The sequence below is a fragment of the Lates calcarifer genome, linkage group LG15, assembly GCF_001640805.2.
Source record: "Lates calcarifer isolate ASB-BC8 linkage group LG15, TLL_Latcal_v3, whole genome shotgun sequence".
In the NCBI taxonomy this organism is placed as follows: Eukaryota; Metazoa; Chordata; class Actinopteri; family Centropomidae; genus Lates; species Lates calcarifer.
In genome coordinates this window covers 23,174,670-23,201,205 of record NC_066847.1, presented here as the reverse complement: position 1 = coordinate 23,201,205, position 26,536 = coordinate 23,174,670, and the positions used below count along the sequence as shown (strand labels likewise).

The 26,536-nt window shown below is 41.5% G+C and overlaps 3 protein-coding genes across 4 annotated transcripts; 1 reads left to right on the top strand and 2 right to left on the bottom strand.

Moving 5' to 3' along the window:
* Nucleotides 1-1,418: 1,418 nt before the first annotated feature.
* Nucleotides 1,419-11,022, bottom strand: LOC108890063 (glucocorticoid modulatory element-binding protein 1). Of its 2 annotated transcripts, XM_018686853.2 has the most exons (12): nucleotides 10,464-11,022; nucleotides 10,219-10,366; nucleotides 9,072-9,213; nucleotides 8,628-8,686; nucleotides 8,252-8,373; nucleotides 7,969-8,072; nucleotides 7,221-7,405; nucleotides 6,654-6,800; nucleotides 4,547-4,684; nucleotides 4,159-4,275; nucleotides 3,575-4,075; nucleotides 1,419-2,994 (listed from the first exon to the last, which is right to left on the bottom strand). In XM_018686853.2, the coding sequence occupies exons 3-12, from the start codon at nucleotides 9,194-9,196 to the stop codon at nucleotides 2,942-2,944; spliced, it is 1,551 nt and encodes a 516-aa protein (XP_018542369.1). In that variant the 5' UTR covers nucleotides 9,197-9,213; nucleotides 10,219-10,366; nucleotides 10,464-11,022; the 3' UTR covers nucleotides 1,419-2,941. The 2 variants fall into 2 exon arrangements, with proteins under 2 accessions (XP_018542369.1, XP_018542379.1); XM_018686863.2 differs by lacking the exon at nucleotides 10,219-10,366 and having other exon boundaries at nucleotides 1,420-2,994; nucleotides 10,464-11,021.
* Nucleotides 11,023-11,280: 258 nt separating this feature from the next.
* si:dkey-34d22.1 (discoidin, CUB and LCCL domain-containing protein 1) lies at nucleotides 11,281-23,182 on the top strand. The gene is made up of 15 exons (XM_018686820.2): nucleotides 11,281-11,461; nucleotides 14,413-14,634; nucleotides 15,248-15,385; nucleotides 16,534-16,585; nucleotides 16,675-16,747; nucleotides 16,842-16,975; nucleotides 17,123-17,160; nucleotides 17,477-17,668; nucleotides 18,190-18,302; nucleotides 18,442-18,616; nucleotides 18,732-18,824; nucleotides 19,018-19,111; nucleotides 19,477-19,514; nucleotides 19,633-19,740; nucleotides 21,515-23,182. Exons 1-15 carry the CDS (start codon nucleotides 11,359-11,361, stop codon nucleotides 21,955-21,957), a joined length of 2,016 nt encoding a protein of 671 aa, XP_018542336.1. The 5' UTR covers nucleotides 11,281-11,358; the 3' UTR covers nucleotides 21,958-23,182.
* si:ch211-79k12.2 (uncharacterized protein LOC568844 homolog) lies at nucleotides 22,929-25,882 on the bottom strand. The gene is made up of 3 exons (XM_018686834.2): nucleotides 25,621-25,882; nucleotides 25,171-25,438; nucleotides 22,929-25,080 (listed from the first exon to the last, which is right to left on the bottom strand). The coding sequence occupies exons 1-3, from the start codon at nucleotides 25,645-25,647 to the stop codon at nucleotides 23,576-23,578; spliced, it is 1,800 nt and encodes a 599-aa protein (XP_018542350.1). The 5' UTR covers nucleotides 25,648-25,882; the 3' UTR covers nucleotides 22,929-23,575.
* Nucleotides 25,883-26,536: the final 654 nt, after the last annotated feature.

Here is a 26,536-nt window from a genome sequence, read left to right as displayed (position 1 = left end):
GGGAAGTTACTTAATCTTCACTGCCCAGCAGCTCCTAACAGCTGTCACCATGCACCCAGCAGCGCAGGTACAGGATTATCACTCTGACAACAATGGCTACAGGTTGAGGAAATACTCATTACTTAAGCCAGCTACACACACCACAAAAGTAATACCTGTATTGCAATGATATTTTCATTCTCATGTTTTAAAATCAAAACAGCTATCTGAGGTTGAATTAATTCAGTTAGATATATATATATATATATATATATATATATATATATATATATACTTGTCATCAGCTGAGTTAGTCATATATTCACACAGTACAGACAGGTAGGCACCTCCTGATGACAGGTACAAAGCATATTTCTCCATAAATTAAATAGTCTGTCATGTTCTGTGCAACTAATTAGCATTTGATGTGATTATATATTTTTTTCTGCCCACAGCTGGCCATGGATAGTGGAGAACACTTAACAGAAATCACTCTTGGATTTAATGTCATCTATAAAATTAAATGTTAACATCAAGAATTTATATTAAAAAATAAAAAAAAAGACTTGAAAAGCCACTGTGACTTTGACATACGTTATATTTGCCAGGTTCTCTGGCCTGTCATAGTCCTATATATTACATGTGAGCACCACATATGCTTCAAGGTGTCATATCATATCTGGTTAAAGCTTTCATGGCACTTGTGATCCACGTTAGAGATTAAATGTCTTGCACAAGTGCTGATGTTGCAGCCAGTCCTGTGCATGAACCAAGCTGCCATTAAAACATGGCTGGGCTGACATATTTAAGTGTGGCTCCAGGACTCCCAATTGGATCAAGATGCCATTATGCAGGCTATTCATAATTCATTTTGTTGTTGTGTGTGAACATTAATGTTGTGGATTAAATTAGAGGCGGCCAACAGAAGCATCTAAGGCTTCCAACATGAATGCACATCTCAGTCTCTAATGTTGTTAGCCCAGAATGACAGATGAACGATGGACCGCTCAGCAGATTACTTAATTTAACAGTGGAGTACAGCATATGTCGAGCTAACACCTGTAATTACACCTGCTTGATTCATGGCAGCCATTTTTGCACCTTGGCATTCAAGGCACAGAGTAGCAATTTATTCAAACTAGGGAGTATTTTGGCCTGAATCTGTTCAACTGCAAGACAGTTTAATTTGCGGCAAAGCTAACAGGGTGTTGCAAAATACTGTTCAACTCCCAACGACAGGACAGGCGTCAGCAGGGATGCTGACAGCTGCACTATGATGAGAGTCATTTTATCAAGCATTTTATCAGCTGCCACTCATCACCTCTCACAAACAAACACAACGGCACAGCCAGTGTTGTGCATGAATTTATAATAACATATCATTACAGTTGTGAGGGAAACTGTCAAAGGCTGGCTATCAAACCATCACTGTCTATCACACGGGCCTGGCATGCAGCATAGTGCTCAAAAAGTGAATGAACAGCATCGCACACAGGGCTGAAAACCACTGCTATGCTTTTATTTTTGATGAGATGAAACTTAAAAGCATGTTCAAACACACCAGGCAGTGATATCACAAAAGGGCTATTAGGTAGAAATTGATTATCTGACATCAGTGATTGTCATCTGATCACAAGTTCAACATGCTTGTAAGGTGAATACATTGAGCAGCTGTTTCCTCCTCTGTATGATTTACTGTTGAATTGCCTATTAACTTCTTTTCTTTAAATATAACTGCAGTAACAGGCATTCACATCTGAGTTTAGCTGAACCTGCAGAAAGATGAGGAGATGAATGAAATGTCCAACCAGCATGTTACAGTCCTCATCAACAAACTGACATAACAAGGAATTGAGCAGCTCTTAATGCACAAGCTTAAACACTGCTTCTGTTAAAATTTTCATGTTTTTATTTAAAATGTGTTCATTATCTTACAAGGTCACACTTTCATGTCTTTCTTTATAATATTTCTATGGTAGAGGGCAAAGAGGTTATTTAACATGATTCTGTATTTGCAGCATGTTAGTACACAGTACCCTGTATAAAGCAACAGCACGTCAACAGTCACAATATTTATTTTATATATAATTTTCACTGTCTTAAATTAAGAATAATGTATTCTTCAGGCAGCAAGTGTCTGGTGCATAGATCTTAGGCAAGTCTTAGGCATTATTTTTAAGAGCCTAAGTACAAGCCACAGTGACAAATATTTCACAAAATCCAAATTGTAAAAAAAATAATAATAATCAAAACACAGATGTTAACTCACAAAATAAGTCCAAATATTATTAGAAGTTATAAAAGTATAGTGAAAAATTGTCACAAATACCTGAAAATATTTGCCAACTACTTTCAAATGAGGGAAAACGTCATCACCAAAGATCGTAAGATAGAATCAAATATATTTACAGATTTCTAAATGGCGCCATTAGACTAACATTTTAAAACACTTACACAGAGTTCTAATACTACGTCCAGTAGACAAGAGAGAACTCTATGTTTAAAGGCTGCAACTGAATGATTATTTTCATTATCACTTAAACTACTGATTTTCTCCATAAATTGATTCACTGCTCCTGGTCTATAAATATCCAAAAATAGATTTTTAAAAAATGCCCTTTGCAATTTCCCAGAATGTGGGAAGAGAGATTTTGTCATATTGCAAATTATTGCATACTAAAACCCAAAGGTAAAACTAAAAAACAGTAAATATTGACATTTAATAAGCAGGGACCAGTGAATTTTGGAAGTTTTTTTGCTTAGAAAATTATTTAAACCTGCAGTGCTGAACTTTTGTCTCCCCCTTCTGGCAAAGACAGTAATTACACAAACACTGTGTGCTTCAGACATATATTAATCTGTGTTTGTCACTTTCTTTTTTAGACCATAATCCATCCTCTGAAAACCAAGCTTTGCTTTTAACTGGAGCATCAGAAAGTTTTCTTGGATGCTTCCTGGGTTTTTACATCACAGGCTCTGCCTCCGACTCCATCTCCATAGTTGTTCCCCTCCTCTCTGGCAAAACAATCATAGCTGGTTGTCATAAAACGCATTGCTGCCAATGCCAAAGTGGGAATGTCGCCACAGACATCAGATTTAAAACTCTGGTATACTACAAAATATAGAGAGATTTACCTGGTGCTGATAGGCTTAATCAGGAATGTGTGAACTCATTTGGCACAAGATTGAATGTAACCAATAATCATTTATAAGTAAAAGTCCTGCATTCCAGCTTTAAATGATGTTTGATTTTCTGTCAGTCAACTAATTAATGAATACTAATAACTAATCATATGATCATCATCATCATGTAACTAATTATTTGACATATAAAGTGATTTGCTTTGTTTAAATGAAATGAATGAATGTGCCATTTACAACCTCAATGCAATAACAAATCTGCACCTGTACCACAACTCAACTAAAGCAACTACAACTAGATATGAGTGTACAGGAAAAAATACTGTTTTACTTTGAAAGACAGTATTAAAAATTGTTTTGGAATCTTTTATCCTTTAAGTCTTCAGGTCTCAGGCACATTCCCTCATCAGTCCTTCAGCATCCTTTTGGGATTTTCTCTCGCTCTCTCACTTACTTTTATGTTTCTTTGATGCCTTTCTTCCTATAATCACCCTTCCAATGTCATGAAAGCGCTCTGTCTGCTCTTCTTCCTGACTTCTAAGATGAGCGTCTTCTTGAGACGTAGCAGTCCTCTCTCCAGGCTCTTTGTAGATCTCCAAGGTGTCCTCCGTCTCCACATCCTCCTGTTCCTGCTGGTGAACCTTCTTGTTGCTGAGCTCATGGTTCCTCTCCAGCGCGGCACTTTGGAGCTCTAACCCGGGGCGGGGGTTGTGCTGGCTGGTGGAGGCAGAGAAATGGGCGAAGAGCTGAGGGTTGATGGTGAGCTGAGCGTAAGCTGCAGCAGATAAACCAGTAACAGAGAGAGGCTGGATCACTGGGCTTGTTTTCACTGGGGACAACACGTTCTGAGTTTGGCTGTTGTGACGTTGAGGTTGAAGGTATTTCGAGGAGCTTTTGTGGGATGTGCTTTTATCACAAGCCTGTCTCCTCCGTTCCTCCAAAATCTCATCCAACACTAAGAAAAAACATGATATTAGTTAATGCAATCTGCTGGAGAATCGCTGTATGTACTGGCATTGCCTTCAACAGCTTTCTCACCATAAACACTGTTATGGATTTTGCTCTCTTCAGTCTGGCTGCGTCTCAGGTCCAGAGATTGCTTCACTGAGTCTAACAGCCCAAACATCTCACACAAGGAATTAAGTATGATGGCATCTGACAAAACAAAATAATCAAACATCAGCTACAAGGCTCGAATGATTAATACCATCAAATTTGCCCACAGCAAATTGTGCAGGATCAAATTACAAAACAAAATCAATGTCCATGAATTTCAAACTAGATTTGGCTAGTGGAGTCTGTCTTGAAAATTATTTTGGCCTTTGATTCACTTTTTTTGTTTTTTAACTTGACTGACATTTGACTAAATTTAAAACAATTCTTTTAACAGTCCTGTGGTTAGACGGGTCCCACTGCGAGAACTCACCTGCCTCCTGCAGGTTGGCCTTCTGAGTACGAGCCTCCACTCCTTTAAGGGTGGCTAATAATTCAGTCTGGAGACTGGACAGGACCTCCCCCATCAGCCCGGAGTCTGCCACACCCTTCCACAGACTCAATACTCCATCTAGAATAAAGGTCAATCATGAGAAATATTATTATGATACGTTAGAAACTCTGTATGTGTGTGTTTGGTTGTCTTTTCACGTAAAAACATCAAAAAGCCACAGAGAAATAAAAGAAAGAGGCGTAGGCATGAATACAGAGTGGATTTGTGTATGTGTGTGAAATGATCTCATGTGAGCTGTGGAGCTGGACACTAACAGAAGGAAAAAACAAAGCAAAGTGAATAAGAAATGAGATAGAGTGGCAGGGCAGGGAAATTTGAAGAGATTCAAAGGACTGGAAAAGAGAGTAATAAAGTGAGGAGGGAAACATAGGAGAAGGTGTCAGGGTTGGAGAAACAATGAAAAAAGACAGAAGGGAGATAGAAGAAATGGGAAAGGAGCAGCATTTGGAGAGAAGATGTTAAATGGATAATAAAGGTAGAGAGGAGAGAGGAGGAAAGTAGGAAATGGGTTAGAAAAGCGGTGCTCTAAGTGGAGAGAAAGGAGGACAGAGAAGATTGGAGAGAGAATGAAAAATGACTTGGGATCTGCACAAAACTCAACAAAATACAACTTGAGTATATTAGAGTGATAAAATGTCAGAGCACTTGATATCTTATCTTGCAAGAAATGCGTCCACTTTCATGTTTGCTTAAATGTCTGTCAAGATAAATGTAATACGCCCATCCCATTTGCAGCTATCTGAAGCTAAATTCATTTATTTCTCCATGACGGGAATATACACTAATGGGAAGCAACGCATTTCTGCAGATAGAAGAGTGTAGTTATAAGCTGGGTGCCTTTACTCAGAGTTGTCAATTTGTTTAAAGCCCTGTGACAAGCAATAGTTGCTTGTGCAGTGAGGCACTGCAATTTACCATTCACAGAAAAGGTCACTTGAGGCTATTTTACCTACTGTGGTCCAGCTGGAACAATTCCTAATCAGGTCACCTTTAAAAGCCTGAAATCAAAGCTTAGGTCCCTGAGAGAAAAAGCTACACTTAGAAATGTCAGATGCTGTCGATGGTAATGTAAAGGGACATGACTCTCCTGCCTGCCAGGGTCAGCAACTTTTTAAGGCCAGTCTGCAGGAATGGCATAATATTGCACAACTGCAGATTCAAAGGTTGGCTATGGTGTATCAGAGGTGTCAAACAACAGTGCCAGAGAGGGGCATGACACGAGATAAGGACTGCAGGTAGGTAATATTATTGTTTTCCTGTTTTATTCATTTATTATTTATGCAGAGGAGGTGGACAGTTTGAGCCTGAATGTTGTATTTCTTTCACTCATTAGACACCATTTTTATCCATCAGGATTCAGCTGTGCTGCATCTCCTTTAAAGGACATTGCTTACGAATGCACAGCCTCTGGAGGACTGAAGGTCAGCGGACTGACCCTGTGCCTCCTGCCATTATAAAAAGGCTTCTTAGAAACTTTCCAAGTGTACCTCCAGGGCACTGGCCTCGGTCAGCTGACAAAACGGTCAATTCCATCATTCCAAAGCAGGTTTACAATGTAGATTAAATCACTTGATAAACACTTGACAGGGAAACATATGTCTTGCGTGCACAAGCACAAAACTGTAGTGTACCACCATGTGCCGGAACAAAACTTAAGGGTTATAAAGCTTTGAACAGAAGATATACCCATGCCGCGTCTCCTTTAAAAGTCACAGAGGAACACTGCAGGTGACTTGTTTCCTGCCGTGTAGGATATTCTGCAAGCACTGGCATCAGTAAACAAGTGAGGTTAATAAGTGAAGCCCCCTATTGTCAGTTCTGTAGCAACTGATTATTATTTATGTCACATATTACGCTGAAGCCTAAATAGGGCTCTTAATTTTTTGTTCTTAAACTGTTCAGCCTTAATAATTGTTACATTTGTCCAATCACCCAACTCATGTCTGAGTCTTTTTCTTCATACCCACTAATCCTCATCCTGTTCAAGCTGCTTAGCAAGCACCATTGTACCCTTTCTTATATTTACCAGGTGTGTCAGCCCTCTTTCTCTTCCCTGAGTGTCCATTGGCTGTTGCAGGGTTTACAGGACGGGCTGGACCGGTGCTCCACTCTGCTGTTGCACTAAACTTATCCCCCAAAGTCTCCTCTAACTCTGCTGCATCATGCACAACCTCTGAAATGGAAGAGAAAAAATAGCAGGTATATACTGTAAAAAACATCTCATATTACCAGTCAGTGTGAGTAGGCAGAGGGAAGACTGCCAAGGAAATCCAATTGTTTTTCTCTCAGATTTTCTTTTTTTTTTTTCTCTGCAGTGGTGGGCGCATCATTAAAAGCATCTGAATGCTCTTAATGGCAGATGTTCTTACTTTAATGTTCAGCTTATTTCCTCACTCACTGTTTTCCTGAAGGTCCTTTAGTCATTGCGAGAAATCGCTTTAGTCGTTTCTTTATTGCAAATAAATGATATCCAGGTGGCTTCAAGCGCTTTTAGCCTGTGTCACCTCGATGATATAACAGCAGCCTGAGCATATGTTAGGGTAAAAAAAAAAAGAGAAAGAAGACAAGAAAGTAAATGCCAACTGAAATCTACCTGTCAGCGGAGGCACCTGTCCTCCAAGAGGGTCAAGAGCCAGACTTGACGGGCTCGGCTGCACCGAGGTCCCCGGAGGAAGCCTCGTACTGTTGATCAGCACATCGAATTTAGTGCTGCGGCAGGTGTTGCTGCACACGGTGTCATGCTGGTAGAAATCTATCTGGCCAGAATCCATCATTTTCCTGGATTGGGGGGGGGGGGCAGGTTGAAAAGAAAACACCACGGTGCATCCAAGAAAAATGAAAAATATTTTTGGTACACAGCTGCTGAGGGGTGTTAAATGTATGGATTGAATTTGCCCAGCGATCAATCCCAACAGCTTCCTTTGACACAGAGCCCATTGATCTGACCTCTGGAGGAATAAAGATGAAAAGAACAGATATTGCCTATTGAGTTGGTACACTGACTCGCAGGCAACATCAAGAACAAGTGCAAACACGATAAAGGGGTGAGAAGCATCACTCAGCGGCCTGCTACCATGTTATTTGATCCTGCTATCATGATAATGCTGCTTACTGACAGACAACCCCCCCCCCCAAAAAAAAAAACCCTGACACACAAGGGCTTGATAAAAGTTCAATTACATGAGCGAGATGTGCTGCTGACTGCATGAGATTGAGGTGTTTGAAGTCTGACACTTTAACACCAACACAACTGAGTAAAGTTTAGGAATCCCTTGAAGGTCATTCAGATCCACACACATATGTCTCCCCAGCAGCTGTGATAAAGACGACAGACAAAATACCTAAGCATAACCCCTCCGAGTCTGATGGCCCTTTTCCAGTCCTTCAGAGTGGCTTTCCCTGCCAGGTGCACAAACTGCTTAGGACTGATGAGCTGGTCATTGAACTGGAAGAGAAGAATAGTATGTTTTATGAAAGCTGTATTAAGTAAGCAGAGAGAAGAATAAGAAAGATGTGACAGACAAGATGCGAAAATAACCGTGAAAGGTTTGACTAAGTATTTCATCAGTATTAACAAATTAATATTCCACCCACTCTTGGATCATGCTTAACATATCAACTTACTTTGACACATCTGACATTGATTCCAGGGCACACGAACTTCTTGAAGAGTAGAACCGCTCTGCTGTCTCCACAAGTGATGGGGTAGCCATACTCAATTTCCTCTCCTTCTGCTTTACTGTCATCTGAGAATTAAAGAGCAAAAATATATCACCACCTACAGTGTGCACTCACAAGAATATCATCCCACATACTAATGAAAGCAGAGCTTATGCAGTTTATAGTCCATCAATTATACTTGTCTAAATAACAAGTATAACTTGAAATATGATTTGACAGATTAATTAGTTCACATTAAAAAATGTAATTGTATTTAAAAAGTTGTTGATTTCAAATGCCTTGTTTCTGATTAATTAAATGTCACCACTGTGTCACTTACCGTGATGCGTCTCTATGGCCAGGACTGTAGTACCAGTATCAGCAGTGTCATCATTTACCCTGCAGAGGGCAACATTTTGCCACATATGAAATAATGACAAGAACATAATGCTACCTGAGAGTGTAAATGTTCTCAATTTAATAGCAAAATATGTGAATAGCTACTGCATGACATTTTCTAGAGTTAGAGTTCTTTGACTTAAGCCTGCATTAAACTGATTATATACAGCACTGATGTAGAGTGGTGTCATTAGATGTGCTTAATATGAGCAAGAAATACAGGAAAAATGTTATCATGCTGAAAAATCCATAAATTTCTACAAATCTGTCTGTACACTTATATGTGTCTCTCTATTTGCCACACAGTAACCCCCACTCCCACCCCCCAACAAAAAAACCCAACAACAACAACAATTGGCTTCTTTAATGATATAGGCCGTGTTACCCATGCAGGATGGGCTGCAGGTGCAGGATGACTTCAGTCTTATGGTTGTTGCCACTGGACTCTCCCTCCTCTTCCTTCACTGTCATTACATCCCCTGAAGACACAGTGACCTCAGCACCCGCCATCACCCCTCCCCACAAAGCTGCACGCAGAGAGAGCCCGGCACGCATGTTAACATCCAGATCACACACACATGCACGCAGTGATGCTATTTAATGCATAAGTCAATGAAAGCCTCCCCCAAGTCTCTTCTGGCATGCAATCATCATAGAAATGAATCCATACTGAGCTATAATAGACATAATCCTCTCATGGACAGGCCTTGCTCTCTGTATTACTGTTGAGAACGCACATTAATATCCTTGGTGGTGGAACAAAAGCTAAAACCTGACTTATAGGGACTAAATTGTAAAACTGGTGCAACAATTAATAGCCACTCAACAGGTGAAACTGCACCGTCATGAATGTTTTTTAATCTATTTAAAGTGAAATTCTCAATCAGATCATATCAATACTGAGCTATGCAACAATACTACATTTTAGGACACTTTTTTTTCTTTCTTTTTTTTTTTTACCACAAATATGACGCCAATGGAAGACGTGTTGAACAGATGTCATTTGTAGGAGTGGTGTTACTAAATCATATTCGGCAAATCATCAGATCCCAGCAGATATCAGTCCCTAGAGACTGTCAATTCTTTGTCTCTGCTGTCACACTGTTAAGTATATGAAGCCTATATAGCTATTCACAATTAAATTACAACATACATGGTAACTGAAGCTGCTGAAGACTATATAGGATATAAACATATTATAGACGGGAAATAAACTCTCCACTGGTCTACTATCTATTGTCATTTGGAACTGGGGTAAAAAGAAATCTTAAGTCCTATCTTGGTATACACTTACAGAATAATAAATCATAAACTGTCACCACGTTAATTCTAGTGTGGTTCTGCCCATAACACTCAGCGTCAGATACACCGGGCGACAATATCAATAGCACAGAAAGAAATGGAGGAGAAATGAATTCAGAAACTGGTAGAGAAACAAAACAGCCTTTCCATGCAGTGAATACAAAGAACTGATCAACATATTCCACACTCGTGTATATAGAAATATATATACGTATACATATATACAGTACTTGATATATCAAGTGGCCCTTGTTGGATCACCAACTCCTACACGGACAGTTGCGTGTCTTTCTCACCCTCCTTCACCCACTCAAACTGACGTCTGGTGGTGCGGCAGCACGCACACCCCGGCCAACAACGGTGAGACGACGCGCGCTCCTGTTCCAGAGAGGGTGCACAAAGAAACACACCGGGTCTACACTAAAACTCTCAAGCACACTACCGGCTACTTTAATACTGTCATAGTTTTACTTACCCTTTTACAGCAGGAGATAATTCATCCTTCGCTTGTCAGAGAGGTACGAGAGCATGCGCCGTGCTGCTTCGTTACACTTCCTGCAGTGAAGGCAGCATTTGCCTGAGAAGCATCTGTCCCGCTGTCACGAGAAGCGGTTAGTTCGCACGCGATGTGTAAATCGGTCAAACTGCTCTTATGTGGCTTGGTTTGAGCGCCTCTGAGGCATGGTGGTGCACAGGCTGAAGGACTACAAGCTTCAGAAACATGTTATCAGCCCCCAAAGGGAATAGTGAAAATGTTTTTTGTCTTTTTAATGAACGGTTCTCCTCGTGGTGGGTTGCAGATTCAACGCAGACTTTACCGTTTCCGTTGTCATTTGTGTGGTTTAACTTAGCTGTTTTTTTCATGCAATAAACGCTGTTCAAAACAGTTGCGTGTTGTGTTTTTGTTATTGCCTGCATTTCGCCAGCAGGTGGCAGGGTTTGCCCTTGGTTGAAGAAATAGAAATGTAGGTATGTCGATTAAGGCACCAGATATTACTGTTGGTCTTAAATATTTGACTTTTGAGCGATACGTTTTCAACCCTTTAACACGGTGAATTAGTGAAATAGCCAGTAAGAAGAATAGAGCTGGGCGAGGTCCAGGTCCAGTACATACGAGAGTATTTCATTAGTGCTGCAGCCACCGGCTGCTCTCAGATCAGCGCACACCTACAGAGCAGACTACCCATATATGGGAATGGAATGCTGGGGATTGTATGATTGATTCTTTAGGAGAACCAATGAGAAGTCGAGTTTACGTCCCATGGCCAATAGTAAATATCCAGTACTTAGCACTACAAGTTTTTACTGAAGCCAGAAGCTCGAGCCTGCGGGGCTTGCACCTTACTTTTCTACGCAGAGCTCTGAAAATCATGCTTACAAAGTGTGAAAACATCGGGGATGCTGTGAAGTCTCTTATCACCGGTTTGTGGATCACTTTTAGCGTCTGCTCCATCGTTGTTCGCGGGCAGGAGGGTAAGAAAAAGCCTATTTTATGTTGACGTTTTTGACTAAGATTGTGACCAGAGACATTTCAAATATCTTGTTAGCCTACCACTAACCTTACAGTCACGAGCAGCTAAAACAGAGTAAGTGCAGAGTAAGTGTTATTTTATCTTAATTAAGTGGTATGTTTTTTATGCAGAGAAATGTTTTAAAAGCACCGGCAGACGTGCGTCATGCACTAGTGACCAACAGGCTTTAAAACATCTTTTGCAGCCTACCTAAGGTTGTCATTATCAATCAGTCTACTGATTTTTACAGCTACCAGCTTTACCATAAGCTAGCTAGGCCTTTAAAACACAACTTCTGACAACTCTGACACGTCGTCAATTCTACTTTTGTGAACCACAAGGAACTTAAAATACTTAAACTATGTTTAGGTGAGTGGCAAAATACTGTATTTCAGATTGAAGTAAGTGCAAAGGTCGACCATGGTAGCATTCTTGACATACTCTTCTCTTGTCCATGTTTACCCTCTGATCCCAGCTATAAGCTTACCTTTCCCACAGGTCTTTTCAAAACAGCACTCAAGTCCATGTGCAGTATGAATCACAGTGACCATAGACAAACAGAAACAAACAGTTTATGGCCCCGCAGACTATGACTCTAACTCTCAGCCATACCACAAATCTTTTTTGTTGTTTTTGTCTGTCTCTGGGGCTTTTGTTTCCTCACATCGGAAGATGATTAAGTCCAGGGTCAATTATTTATTCTGAATCACTTTTTTACTTGCTGGCAAACATGCAGAGAGCTTTGGTGGGGCCAGGATATTGGGGGAAACATTTCAGCCTCAGTGTTGTAACGTTGTGATTGACACACAAGACAGAATAAGGCAATGTAGTGACAGGTAGCACAGGTGAACATCCTGTCTGCTAGTGTGGACCTGTAAGGACCTGCCAGCAAAGCCTCGAGTGGAAAACAATGTTGCCGGGGTGCTTTTGATTGACTGTCTGCTCTCCTGCCACCCAGTTCGACTCTACTTTTCTGTAATTCACCTTCTGAATTTTTGAACTGGTCAGAACAGGCTGAGCATGTATCCCTTTCTGTATGAAACTAGAAACTGACTGGCCTGGAGACAGACTGTAGGTGAAAGGGTTCAATGAGCAGGGGAAGATTACCAGCCACCCAGAACCTCCCCAGCATTGCTGCTTCTGTGGCCTCCCACCGGAAGGTGACAGATCCACGCTCTGTTGCCCTCAGTTACAGTATGTCGCTGTGGCATTTCCAGGGAATCCTTAGGGGACTTGAGGAGGGGCAATAACAACTAAATGTTTATGGTATTAGGAGCTGAAGAGCTGTCTGGAAGCAGGGGAACAACTGGTGTGATACAGGATGTGTGTGACACAGAGTGAGTGGAAGGTTATCCTCTGGTTTCCCCTCAACAAATCTCCAGGAGCCTTATATGGAAGACAAGGACAGGGATGATGTGTAGGCATGGACAGACCCTGGTGCCTTTTCATGTTTTGACCATTCTCGGAACTTGACATTTTTGGGGGTAGGATTCTAGCCTGCCGCCCCCACAGCACTTATGACTGTGTGACCACCGTTATGGGAATTGGCTCATTTATTTGCTGTTACCCACGGGGATGTTAGACGATCTAAATATTTGTGTTCTCCAGTCCAGTTCGAGTGTTAGTCACTGCAACCACAGGTCAGAGGATGTAATGAATCAACACTGTTTGTGGAAACTGTTTGAGGAAACTAATTCATCACTTTAGAAAAATAACAAATGTTTGATCAGTTTTCTTGCCTTTTCTATCAAAGACAGCATCACCCCATAAACAAGAAAATTATAGATTTAATCTTTGATCTTTAAGAAGTGAATCTTTTGCAATATAACCAGTATACAGGTTATAGGTGTTTTTTTTTTGTTTTTTTTTTTGAGGTGAGCATTTCTCAGACCCTGGCAGTTGTGTCATCTCACAGTCATGATCAGAAGAGTATAAACACGCCCTGGTCTGCTCTGCATGTTCAGAATAGACTTATTACTCATCTGTCATGAAAAGGGGCATTAACAAAGCCCTTGATATTCAGTGTATTTAATTAAGCAAATTAATGACGAAACTGTCTGCGGTTATGTAATTTTGGCTTTGCTTAAGCTTGAGGTGCTCAGTGGATAACTCCTCTCACAGCTGTTTTAGAGGTGAAACAAAAAACTTTTATGTATTAGTCAGGACCTGTAAATAGGATTGACAGTAAGCTATCCAGCTAATTAGACAATTGATCAACATTTGATAATCTATAAAGTTTTTTGAAGTCATAAAAGTAAGACGAATTCCAATAATTATCTAGTTTCAGCTTGTCAGCTGTAAATATTGGCTGGTCGTTTTAATCCTCTGTAATATTTAACTTAACAGCTTTTGGATTTGCATTGTCAGTCAGACAAAATGAACAATATGAATATTGCAACTTTGGTTCTTGAAAGTTGTGATGGTTGGTTTTTTATGCATGACGAAATTAATGATTTATACGATAATCAGCCAGATTAATCCTTAATGAAAATAACTGTTCGTTTCAGCCCTCATACACTGTAAGAACTAGCAAATTGTGTCATCAAAACTTGATCCTAAATTATTATTTAGCCAGTTATGACAATGATTTAATTTAAAAACACAGTAAAACACAAACTTTTGCTTCTCCTCAGACTTTCAACTATTACTGAAAAACTAAAAGCGATTCAGTCTTTACCAAGACAGTTTGTTTTTAAGAAAGCCATCAAGTGACACAAAACCTGAAGGATGACTCTTTACTTCAGATCCAGGAGTTATTTTTAAAGAGCAGATTAGATGACCAGCAAGTGGTCAGAGTCTCCCTTTGGAATGAACTCAGCTTAACATGTCCAAGCAAATGTAGGTTGAATTCACCTTGTGAACTGTCTTCTTTTTTTCAGTCATAGCCTCATTGTTGTACTTATATGATTTCAGGTAATGGCTGCGGACATACGCTGCTGGGCACAGAGTCCGGCACTTTGGCCTCTCAGAACTATCCAGGCACCTACCCCAGTAACACTTGGTGCAGGTGGAGGCTTCGTGTGCCAGAAGGCCGCACACTGCAACTGCTGTTTGGGGATTTTGATGTTGAGAGCAGTCCAGGCTGCAGCAATGGCTCTCTTGTGATCACAGACAATAGTGGGAAACCCAGTCTGGGTAAGCTTGTTTACTGTGCTCTTAAAATATATCTCAAGTTTATGTTCGAGTGCTCTCATCACTCGTTTATCAAATACCTGCCGATAGACTTTTTATGTTCCGTGCTATTACCGATGATCTCCTCTCCCAGACGTGATTGTGGAATACACACAGGGCATGCCATTCCATTGACACATTGACAGAGGAGGCAAAACCAATTTCGCAACAGACACATGCATGTTTTCCAACCAGGTGTATCAAGATATGTCTTGAGGGCATGAAAGTTTGACAACACACCAAAGTGAAGAGATAAGAGATTCAGGAGATTGAAATATTCTGTTAGGCTGCCTTTTTTGTGTTTATTATTGGATTCTACAGAGCCTGTCAGGTGATTTTTATATTTTGTTTTCTTTGCTGTGTAGCTGTTCTTACATGCAGGTTTTTGAAGTAATAGTCTACATGGCTCTACTCTGTGCTACATTAGCATTAGTAGGGTGAGAGTGACTTATATCATCTACTTCTGTTAGTGAGGACTGGAAATACATGTGTTTCTATTCAGAGAAATGTAGTAGATGTGCAGAATTTGTATTCATGTGCTTTTAGAAAGGTGGTTTGTTGGTTTGTGTGTTGACAGGTCCAATGTGTGGGAAGCTTGATGATTCACAGAAGAATGTGACACTTAGAAGCAATGAAGTGACAATAACCTTCAAGTCAGGGCCACACCGCTCCGGCCGAGGGTTTCTACTGTCTTACGCCACAGACCAGTATCCAGGTATGACAGTAATTTGTACACACTGATGTAAGCCATGCTAGTCAGCTATTTATGTGTGTTGTTATAAGTATGTAAATGGTGTTTATTTCAAAGTGTTTTTACAATTGTGTAGAGCATGTATCTTAACATTAGCTGTATGTGATTTGTAGTTGAATTGAATTTCTAAATTTACAAGTTTACACTGGTTTATTTGAACACTGGTGTCTGAGTGAATATTGTCCATGTGTTTATGCACTTGTGTGTTGATATGTGCATACTGTGTTTGTGTGGTTGTAAGTGCATGAGTTACTGCTTATTGGCATTCATCCTCCATCACTATCTTTGCTCTGGCGTGTTTGCTCAGAAAGCAGGAGTCAGACTCCTTTTCTTAGGCTGAATGGAATGAGGCCTCAGGCTTCAGTCTGTTGCATAGAGTGGCTGGCCGTCTTTTTCACTCCCCCTTCTCTTCATCAGCCCGTTAACCATTGCAAGCCCACTCCCATCCCGTGTTAAGGCGTCTCAACCCAGAGGCTGTTGATTTAGCAGCTATCAAGTCCACAGATGGACTACATTTTCACTCTCTCTACCAGTGTAACATGTATATGAATACATTTATTTTTGATTAATCTACAAATTTTTGTGATAGTTAAGATTCAGTCACAAAGTCATACAAAGGCTCTTCCTGTGTATCATTGTAATAACCATGTGGACTTGGTTTGAATGCTAGTCTATACTTAGAGATAGTTTCCTTTTCTCTGGATGATGTAATCTGTCCTGTACAGTATGTATCATAGTTTCCTGTTTTTTACTGAGTTGTTTATGAAATCCTGCAGTGTCTGGAGCTAAGCCCCTGTTCAGACATACAAACCACTGCCTGTTAGCTGCGATCACACAAGGACCATTTGCCGTACTCGTGAACTGTGACAAAGTCACAGTAACAAAGGGCTTAGTCACATCAACAGTGGTGACTGCTCATCCCCTAATTTAGCACACACACAGACTAGCTAGACTGTCTCACACAGAATCTGTTTGTGTGTTGTTGAGTGGATGGCGGGAGGTATTATGTAAGCCTGAGATACTGGGTCCCACACCGCACAGTTAAAGAAAAGTTTTAATTCATTCTCAGGGGTGATAATTTTTTACATTTGTCTTTCTTCTTCTTGTTACAGATCTGATTTCTTGTTTACGTCGAGGATCTCATTTCAGCTCCCAGGATTTGAGGTAAGTGGTTGACCTCTGCATGTCCCATAATAGAATCTGTTTCAGTGGAATAGTAAGTGTTTCTCACATGTTATCCTGTTGTTTCTCAGAGCGTACTGCCCTGCTGGATGTAAGAATGTCACAGGGGACGTGTGGGGGAACTCTGAACAGGGTTACAGAGATGTAAGTGCACTACATTCCATTTGGGCAAGTTGTATCAGACTTTTTAAATTAATCTCACATCTGAAAATGCCCCTATATCCCCCCTCTTCCACAGACCTCAGTGCTGTGCAAGTCTGCTGTCCACGCTGGAGCTGTGTCTGATAATATGGGAGGCCGTGTCACTGTGACTCGAGGGAGAAGTCTTACGCTCTATGAATCCACCTTTGCCAATGGAATCCTTTCTAAAATGTGTGTCTGCTGTTAATGTAGTCACAAATACAAAATGAGAAATGGTAGCAATGAGGCAGCCGCTTGGCTCCAAATTGTTTTAGTGAAATTCTGATTTGTATTTGATTATGTAGATGTACTGACCTTTCAACTGCCCTCTTTCGACAGGGGATCATTATCTGAAAAGAAGCTGCTCTTCAGTCAAGGTACGAGCCAGATGAGACATTTATCACTACATAGTGCAGATTTTTCAAACCATATAATCACTGTCTATATTCCTGCTGTTAGAAATGTACTTTTCCCACCCACCCTACATAAGCCTCCATTCCTCTCATTGTAGTATTCAAGAGTAAACTTCTTAATTTATGAATTTTACTGCAGTGAACAAGAGTCTGCAAAAATCAGCAGTAAAGTATAAATGACCTCTAATCAAGTGGCTAAATGTTACTGTATACAGAAACACTCTGGGTTACATAATGAACCACTTTCATCACTCCATCCTTTCCTCTGGTCTCTGAACAGAATGCAACAACATCCTGGCTGTTTCTGGTTTTAATGCCTCATCTTTCTGGAACAAAAACAGTCAAGAGCAAAGAGTGTTCTCGTCCTCCAGAAGCATGGATTCCTATAACGAATTCTTGCCCTGGGTAGCGGATAGTAATGATCCCAACCCGTGGATAGAGCTGGAGCTGAGTGATAGAAACAACATTACAGGTATGTTAAAAATGTAAAAATAAAATTAGTGTTTGTGAGTAAAATTATGCTTATTTACTATTCTTCAATGAAGCTGTTTAAAGGATAATCTTTGATATTTTTCTTATTGTCAACAAATTCAGTCACACCAAATGTGTATTAATCCACCACTGAAAATAGCCCCCAACAAATATGCTTCTTATTCCTGTTTTAAAAAAAGTTTGTTAACATATACAGTGCTCAGCTGTTTTAAGAATTAATGAGCATTAAAAAAAACACCAACTTTATTTTAGATATTCATTAGTAACCCATGTGCTCAGGGCTGAGAGACACAGACAGAGAGAATTGAAAGGTGGACTGCATTGTTGGCTTTGGTATTATGGTGAAATTTTTTGACAATAAGAAAAATTAAAAAAAATAAAATTTTCAATCAAGTGTATCAGTTTTTTTAACATCCACAAGGTTTTTTTGTTTTTATGTGAAACCACTTTTATCTCATCTTAAATGTTGATCTAAAAAAACACTGTGTTCTCTTCCCTCAGGAATAATAACAATGGGATCAGATGAGTTCTACACAGAATCCTACGTTCTTACGTTTAGCAAGGACAGAAAGAATTGGAAGCCCTACAAGGGTGCTTTCAGCAAAGAAAAAAAGGTATGCATCACAATGGACTCTTCACTTAATGGTTCATAGCAAGGCTCCAACAGTCCTGAGCTTATCTGGCAGCTGGGTTTCTACTGTGGGCTTCCTGGTGTTCTCTGTGAATAAGTAACTTGGTTGTTATGGTTCCCAGGTGTTTCAGGCCTATACTGATGGCCACCTCAGGGTTCTCAACAGCTTGTTTCCTCCCGTGGTGGCTCGATTTGTCAGGTTGCAGCCACTGAGCTGGCATGGCAGAGCTTCAGCTAAGGTCCAAGTCCTGGGTTGTCCTGTTGCAAAGATCACACCGAGGTCTCGCCCATCTGGTGGTAAGCATTAGCTGCCAGTCTCCCAATTTACCCAGAAGAAACTTTATCTGTTCACATGATTTGTTTAGCAGTGCAGAATTCCTGAAGTTTTTCTGTACTGCTACTTGTCCGACAGGATCTCCGTCCATCAAAGTTAATGTGGGTACGCTTCACCCAAGCCCCTCACCTGCCTCCACAGAGGGCCCAGTGTTAGTGGAGACAAAACTGAGTAAGAACTTGCATCAACTTCAAATTCATCAATATGCGCTCATTAAAAATTAATACCAGTCTGTTTGGGGAAAGATACTTGTTACGTCAGTAAAAACAATGCACATTGTCCTTCAATCTCACATTCACCATTTTGTACACTGCAATAAACTTCCACACACTTGTTCTGTTTACTTACACTTACTCTCCTGTAGGCACCAGTCAGCCAGTAATAGTGGCAGTGGGAGTGGTCCTGGGGTTGTTAATGTGCGGCAGTTGTTTGTTGGCTGGAGTCTGGTGGAAGCGAAGGTACTATATTTTCATATGTACTGTTACTGTGTACTGTACTTTGATGAATTTGTTTTATTTTTTGAACATTTTACACATGAAAAAGCTAGTGTTTTGTTCATGTGCAAGTATTTTTGGTGTTTTGTCTATGTGTTATTTGTGGAAAAAATGCAGAGCACAACTTACAAGAGTCCAACGTGACGCCGTCAAATGACTCATTATGTTCAACCAAAAGTTCAAAACACAAAGATATTTTGTTTACAATGATTATTTTCGTATTATTTTTCTGCCAATTGATTAATGGTGCACCAGTTGTCATATGTGTCAAAAACAATATCTAGTGTGTACAGTGTTTAAATGCTTTTGTGTTCAACTTATCCATACAGGAAAAAAGACTCACAATTGAAGTACTCCTTACCCACAAGTAAGTCAAGTGCTCTTTTAAAATTTCAAGTAATTTTAAAATTACTTTTATATATTATTTTATTATTTTCTTATAATTTTAAAAAGCCTCTGACTCTATGTGTTTGTGTGTTGAATAGGTTGTCAGAGTTTCCAGGCGAAGAGTCTCCCCTGCCCACAATCAGAGATTATCTCCTACCCTCTGGAGCGAAATGTCCATGACGCTCTACCTAGCCCTCCTCTGAATGGTGAGTATTTGTAGAAATATTTAATGTCTTATTGCTTTTTTTAAGTGAACAGCAGTGCAGCTCAGACTTTCTACAAGTACCCTCAGCTGCTGCCTTTTTTGCTGCTTTTTGTCATAGTCCATTCAGAGTTAATGGTCAGTTGAAGTTTTTCCCTCCTCTATCTTTCCTACTCTAACAGTCTCTGGCTTTAGTGGTCAGTTTGAGGGGCTCATGCCAGGCCTGACAGGCAAACAGCTCTCTCCACGGGCTGTCCATTCTTTCCCCTGGCTCAGCCCATCACCCAGTCGCAGTATAAACATTCCTTTCTTTGGTCCACGGAGCCTCTCTGAAAGAAACCCTTTAATTGGAGCTCGATAAAGAGTGCTCAGCCTACTCCCCACCACCACCAGTACTCTCTCTGCCTCCCCCATCACCTCCCCCAGTGAGGGGGGCCCTTCACTGAGAGGTCCAGTGATAAACAGGACAGAGGGTCAATGCTAAGACAATCAAAGCCCTCACTAAAGCCTGTCTAATTAAAATAGTTCTGGCCCTGAGGCTCCCTGTGGGCTCTTGAGTAAGGTCTAGGCCTCCCACACCACAGCCTCTTCTGCTGGCCTGGTAGCTTCTGGCCTGGTCTGAGTACTACAGTGTCATCCCCCGTCCCTGTGATTAGAGGAGACATTGTTGGTGGCCAGGCAGCTCATGCAGGGGCTCCACATTGGCCTGGTATGAGACTGCTATTGAGTGGAAAAGAGGCATTTCCCAGAAATTGCAGCATAAGATGCAAATAAGCAAATGAGAGCATTCCCATTAGTGGAGTCATGCTGTTCTGCAGTACAGTTAGTGTTGTCATACCCATTTAATTACATTATTCATCACAGTAATGGGGTATTAGTGGGGTTGTTGTTTAAACCTCATGAAATGTCTGACTTTTCTTATCCATATTTGCTGTCGTTTTAAAAACGTACATGCCCTAATCATGTCTGGCTGTGAAAGAATTCTAAACTCAAGGTTCACTTACTGAGCAAACTCCAAAGCTTCTGACAGTATCTCACAGGCCTCTTCATCAGGTGGAGAAGGTAGCTGAAGGTTTGGGAATAGCTAAGTAAGTGAAACTTGAGGTACTTTAAGGTAATTAATAGGTTTTAACAATATTACATTACATTAGCTGACCCTGAAGGATTAATGAGCTACAGTTACACGATTCAACACTTAACAAAGATTTTAAAAAAGGTTTAAAAAGTGATCACTACACTGACATAAATGAAAACAAGGGCTGGTAATGTTTCAGTGATTGAGGCAGATTTGAGAAACTGTAAATGTGTATAAAATAGGCTTGCTTGCGTTAGAGTCAGATGAGAAGATTGATGCCCATAACTAACATCTTATATATAAGCCAGCAGGAGGTTAGCTTAGCTTAGCACAAAGACTGAAAACGGGTTAAAACAACTATTCTGGCTTTGTCCAGTAGTAACAAAATCCACTCGTCAAGCACTTCCAAATCTCTACTGCTGTTTACGTTTAAAAATGGCAATTCGCTGCTTTCCAGGGGGTTACGTGGTGAACTGTTTCTTGGCTGGGACCAGTAACTTCCTGGACTATCTGCTGGTTTCCTGGCAACCGCTCAGTGTTGACAGTACCACAAATTGGCCAAATATATTTGTAAGATTAATATTGGACAGAATCTGATGTGGATTTTGATTCTGGATTTAGCTGATGCCCATAGTATCCCAATGTTTGTTGTATCTCAAATGAACAGAAGTACAGCCAGACCCATTTTTACTCATTTTTCCAGACTATGCAGAGCCTGCTGTTGCAACTATTGGACAAAAAGTTGGGTCGACATTTAGACCCTCCTCAGATGAGGGCTACACCACCCCCTTCATCTTGAACCATTATGACACTCCTGGCAACCAGCCAGAGTATGCCGAGCCACTTCCCCCAGAGCCGGAGTACGCCACCCCATTCAGCGAGCAGCCCTGTGACTCCAACCTGCCGACTCTGACAGCGATACTCCACGGCAACACACACGGACCTCCTATACCAGCACCTGCCACTGGTGGCAGGATAACATCCAGCCCCGCTCAGTACGACTGCCCCTCGCACAGGATGCTGTCCAATGGCTACTGCACTCCTGCTGTACGTGCCAGTGGCCCACGACCAGTCAGTGTGATCTACGCTGAGCCCAAGTCATGTGACTCTTTACTGAATAAGCACACATACGAGGAGCCTTTGTGAGCACAGCAAGCTCAGACATGGAGGGAAAAAAAGACTCTCCTGAGCTAAAGCGCACGTTGGGACCAGAGGACCGCTTGGAGTGACCTCAAGTGGACGCTAAGCTGGACCGGAGTGTACTAATGCTGTCAGGGCTGAACTTCCAGGGAGAAGTCACTTTGGACCACTTTGCAAATATGAGGGTAGACTACTCAGAGTACAGAATAATCTGAGAGCCATATGGACACCGATGTTTCCTTCCAGGAAGTATGTAGTTGTACTGTGGGAATATCCTGTGATGCACAAGGAAAATCCAGGTTCAGTCGTGTCTCAGAGATACTGTTTATTGATGTAATGTTTTATCACAAGCTGCACTTTCAGAGAACACATACAGAGATGTATGCTTCAGACTATTTAACTGGTTAATGCAAAGAACTAAATATGTTACTTGTTCTTGTGAAACATTGTATTCACAATGTATAATTTAAACATGTTTTATAAACAAAAAAAGAACATTTAAGAAGCACTATAAACGGTACACTGTAACAAAGTGGTTAAGATGTTACTATGATCATGTATAACCACTAGGTGGCTCTCTTTGAACATCTAATAATAATGGATTGTGTACTTCTTTTTCTGTCGGTTCTCGTTCCTCAGATAACCGCCATCCATCTAACATACATAATAAAATAACAAATATTGTTTTAAAATAAAAGCTTGGATTATAATGTAATACAGAAAGGCACAACAGGCAAGTCGTCGTTATCAAGATGGAGGACCTCACATGGACTAAAACCCCTGTTGTTCAACCTACTGCAGTGTCCTTGAGCAAGACACATATACCTCAAGCAAACTCCAGAGCTGCTGTTATGTTGTTGTCCTCCGGTCTGGAAGAAAAGACTATTTTTCCCTTTGTGGGGCCTTCCTGTTTCTTATTAGGCTTCATTGTACAGCAGCTTTCTCACAAGTGAGAAAATTAACTCTGTATTCCCTACTTCTTTTTTTTTTTTACTTATATTTCAAAGCCATGCAAACTCCATAGAAAATTGTACTTTATCTTATTACAAGGCATTTTGTAAGATAAAGGTCAGGTAGCAGAAAGATGACCCTCAAACATTTTAATATCTGGGAATGCTTTGACAAGTTTTGTGATGGCACATTTAGCGATTTATTCGCTCTAATACAACAAAGAGAATACAACCTCTTTCACTGCTGAATAAGGCACAATAAAACTACTGATAATACTGTTTTTGGCCTCTTGTGGGTGATTGCAGCAGTGATGTGTTTAAGGTTATTTTAAGACAACTGGATACCACACTAATAGAAAAATGTCAACCAATATGAAGTATGAACTTCTATAAAATCACTTTTTATCAATTAGAAGCTAAAGAAGTTTTAGGTCTATTATGTCTTGATAATAGCCCGAGTGAAATTTTGTATACAAGTTGTACAGAATCTCTCCTTGAAATCCTAAAAGGTGCAATAAATCAAATTGTATTCAAAAAACTAAAATTTCAGTCTACAGTAGCTCCAAAAGGTAGTGAAACATCAAAGACTTTTTAAATTGAAACAAAATATATCCCAAATAAATCAATGAAAACATAATTTACTCACATTGATCCACTCTCTGCTGATACTCCTCTCATTTGTGCTTAGCTCTATCCTCTGCCCCTGCCTCCCCGTCCTCCTCTCTCCCCTCAGACGAGTAGTGTACTAGAGTCTGGTGTCTGTTCCTGGATGGGGCATCTTTAAAACGCAGGCCACAGTCTTCACATGCATACAGGAGCACCTCTCTGTTACTGCCGGGGTTTCCTGCCTCAGACTGAGCAGCAGCAGACGCAGGAGAACCTCTGGAATTCGGAGCTGCATGAGAGTCCCTGTCCTGACTGCTGGGTGTATTGAGGCTGGCGCTGGCAGGGGGACGCCCGGGTGGGTAACCACGGCCCGCCGCTCCACGATATGCAGCCCCACCACCAGCTTCTCCGGCATGTTCAGAGGCCAGCCCGTGGACTGTGCGGTAGTGGAAGCGGATCCCAGAGCGGTTGGAGAAGCCCTTCCCACATAGGCTGCAGATGAAGGGCCTCTCTCCCGTGTGGATGCGGGTGTGGATCTTCAAAGCTCCCGACTGGGTGAAACACTTCCCGCACTGGCTGCAGCGGTAGGGCTTTTCTCCAGTGTGGGTCCTCTGGTGGGCCCGGACCCCTGCGAGATGGGGGAACCCTCTGCCGCAAAATCCACAGGAGTACGGCCTTTCCCCTGTGTGAATCCGCCTGTGAATCTTCAGAGCCCCCGACTGGCTGAAGCTCTTACCGCAGTCAGAGCAGGTGTAGGGCCGGGCGCCAGTGTGCACGTTGAGGTGGATGCGGAGGTTGCTGTGCGAGTTGAAGGCCCTGCCGCACTCCGTGCAGAGGAAGCCGGACGGTTTGTGGGCATGCTCGGAGCGCTGGTGCTGCAGAAGTTGGGACGGCCTGGAGAAGGAGGCGGAGCAGTGCATGCAGGGATGCAGCGACAGCAGGGTCGCGGCCGTCCCGCCTCTCTCGTCCTGTTGCTGTGTTCGCCGGTGCTGCTGGTGATGGCAGGCCTGAGAACAGGTGGGGAAGGAACGCTGGCAAGAGAAGCAGGGAAAGGGACCCGAGAGCTGTGGGGAGTGAGGGTGGGCGAGCTGGTGGCAGGAAAAGCAGGAGGTTATGGGGCAGTGGTGGTGATGGAAATGGTGATGGGCGTGGGTGTGAGAAAACGGGGAGTCTGTGCCATCCTGGTGACCCAGTATCTGGGTGCAGGTCTGGAGGCCGCGGTGGCAACACAAGCAGGGAAACACGGAGAGACTGGACAGGGAGCCTGAGGACGCTCTGGATGGAGGAGATTCTGAGTTCTGGTCTGGGCTCTGAGTCCCTCTGTCCACATCCTCCCCCTGCAATTGGCTGGACGTCCCGGCTTCTAACTCAGACGTGGCTGCACCGCTTTGCTCGGTGGTGTCCGGTGAGCACATGCCAAGGCTCATTGGAGCAGTGCCGCTAAGGTCTTTGGCGTGGCATACTGCATCTGAGCGTGGCGGTGAGGACAAAGGTTGTCGGGGTTTTAACGTTTCAAAGGAAGGTGGGGAGGTGGAGGAAGGGCAGCCAGGACAGGCGCAGGCATGATGCACATCTAAACACAGAGAAAACATGAATCACAATGAAAAGAATGCTGAGTATTCATGACAGAAAATAGAGTGAAACACTTATTATGAGCTCTAACCTTCTCTCCTGCCTCTGGACTCTCCCTTCCTCTGTGTCGCCCTGGGCTGGATGTGCCGGCCTGGCTCTGCCTCTGTTTTGTCCTGAGTGGGCGGAGGTGGTTGTAGAGGCTCAAGTGAAGCACCTTTGAAACCCAGAGCAGCACCACCACCACCATGGGCCATGCCCCACGCTGAGTTCAGCCCATCTGGCTGATCCTTGGAGGAGTTTCCAGATGTTAAAAGGTCACCAATGAACTGATGCATCTCCATCCAGGAGCACGGACCATGCTGCAAGAAGAACAGAGAACGTGAGAGCACGAGTCTGCACGTCAGGTACACAGAAAGACGTACGCGACATCAGTCAACAACACAGAATGAACTAAAATTAACTAAATGTTTCTGAAATTAATGGCTCCGTTGAAACGTTAAACCGCTTGAGCCGAGTCAAATAACTGGGCTCGCGTACTTACAATGTCGCTAGACTTGTCTTTGTCCATGAATTAAAACAAAGGCTGCTGTTGGCGCCAGATGGACAGTTTAGCTTTTACATCGACAGTCTCAGTTAGTCAGACACTGAGGTTCAAAACAATGAAAGCAACAAAAAAAAAAACATGCACGTTTTCCATTACATAATTACAGCTCCACTGTAGCCCTCTCCCTTAAAACATCTCGTCACCAGACTTTGTATTTCCGGGTTTCTCGGTCATGTGACGGGAGTTGTAGTCCTCTTTTTTCCCCTTAAAATATCATATTCACTCGAAACATAATTATTATTAAAATAAAGTATACAAAGTAAGTAAGGGAATAATATGAAGCAAGTAAAGTACATAAATATTAAAAGAGAAATGTTGAAAACAAAGAAAAACGGCTGCCATAAAAAAAAAATGGAATAGAAAATAGAAGATTCACAAAACGTTCATCAACGGTTTTAGGTATTTTAAGTATTACTTATGATAATATTTCATCAAAATTGGTTCAAATGTTTTTGGGAATAAAAATAAAATTTACAAAGTAAATGTACAACTTAAAATTTATTTTTATCTTTAAAACAAGGTTGCTTTGATTTTACCAATGAAAAACAATGAATTTACCTAAATTAATCTTAATATTTCTGTAAAGGAAATTATGTAATCAACAGCCATGAGCATTAACACAGTAACTAGACTCACCAATCAAAAAAACAAATGTTAAATCTCCACAGGAACAACAATATTGATTTGTTTTTTTGTAGGTGTCTGTGTTATAATGATTATAGAAATATGATGGGATATCTCAGTGAAAGCAGGATGGTAGACATTTTAGGATAGTGTTGGTTTGCTGCTGTCAAGAGTGAGCCAAAATACTTACCTTATTCTGTGGATGTGTACACAATGCTGTCATTCTCTG

Coding starts and splice junctions, on each gene's coding strand:
- si:ch211-79k12.2 (XM_018686834.2), bottom strand. CDS start 25,647: ATGGACAAAGACAAGTCTAGCGACATT. Junction 25,439..25,620: donor AAGACAAGTCTAGCGACATT/GTAAGTACGCGA, acceptor TTCTTCTTGCAG/CATGGTCCGTGCTCCTGGAT. Junction 25,081..25,170: donor GTCCAGAGGCAGGAGAGAAG/GTTAGAGCTCAT, acceptor CTCTGTGTTTAG/ATGTGCATCATGCCTGCGCC.
- LOC108890063 (XM_018686853.2), bottom strand. CDS start 9,196: ATGGCGGGTGCTGAGGTCACTGTGTCTTCAGGGGATGTAATGACAGTG. Junction 4,076..4,158: donor AATCCATAACAGTGTTTATG/GTGAGAAAGCTG, acceptor GTTTTTTCTTAG/TGTTGGATGAGATTTTGGAG. Junction 2,995..3,574: donor GGCATCAAAGAAACATAAAA/GTAAGTGAGAGA, acceptor TTGTTTTGCCAG/AGAGGAGGGGAACAACTATG.
- si:dkey-34d22.1 (XM_018686820.2), top strand. CDS start 11,359: ATGCTTACAAAGTGTGAAAACATCGGGGATGCTGTGAAGTCTCTTATC. Junction 16,976..17,122: donor AATGGAATCCTTTCTAAAAT/GTGTGTCTGCTG, acceptor CTCTTTCGACAG/GGGATCATTATCTGAAAAGA. Junction 19,112..19,476: donor GGAGTCTGGTGGAAGCGAAG/GTACTATATTTT, acceptor TTATCCATACAG/GAAAAAAGACTCACAATTGA.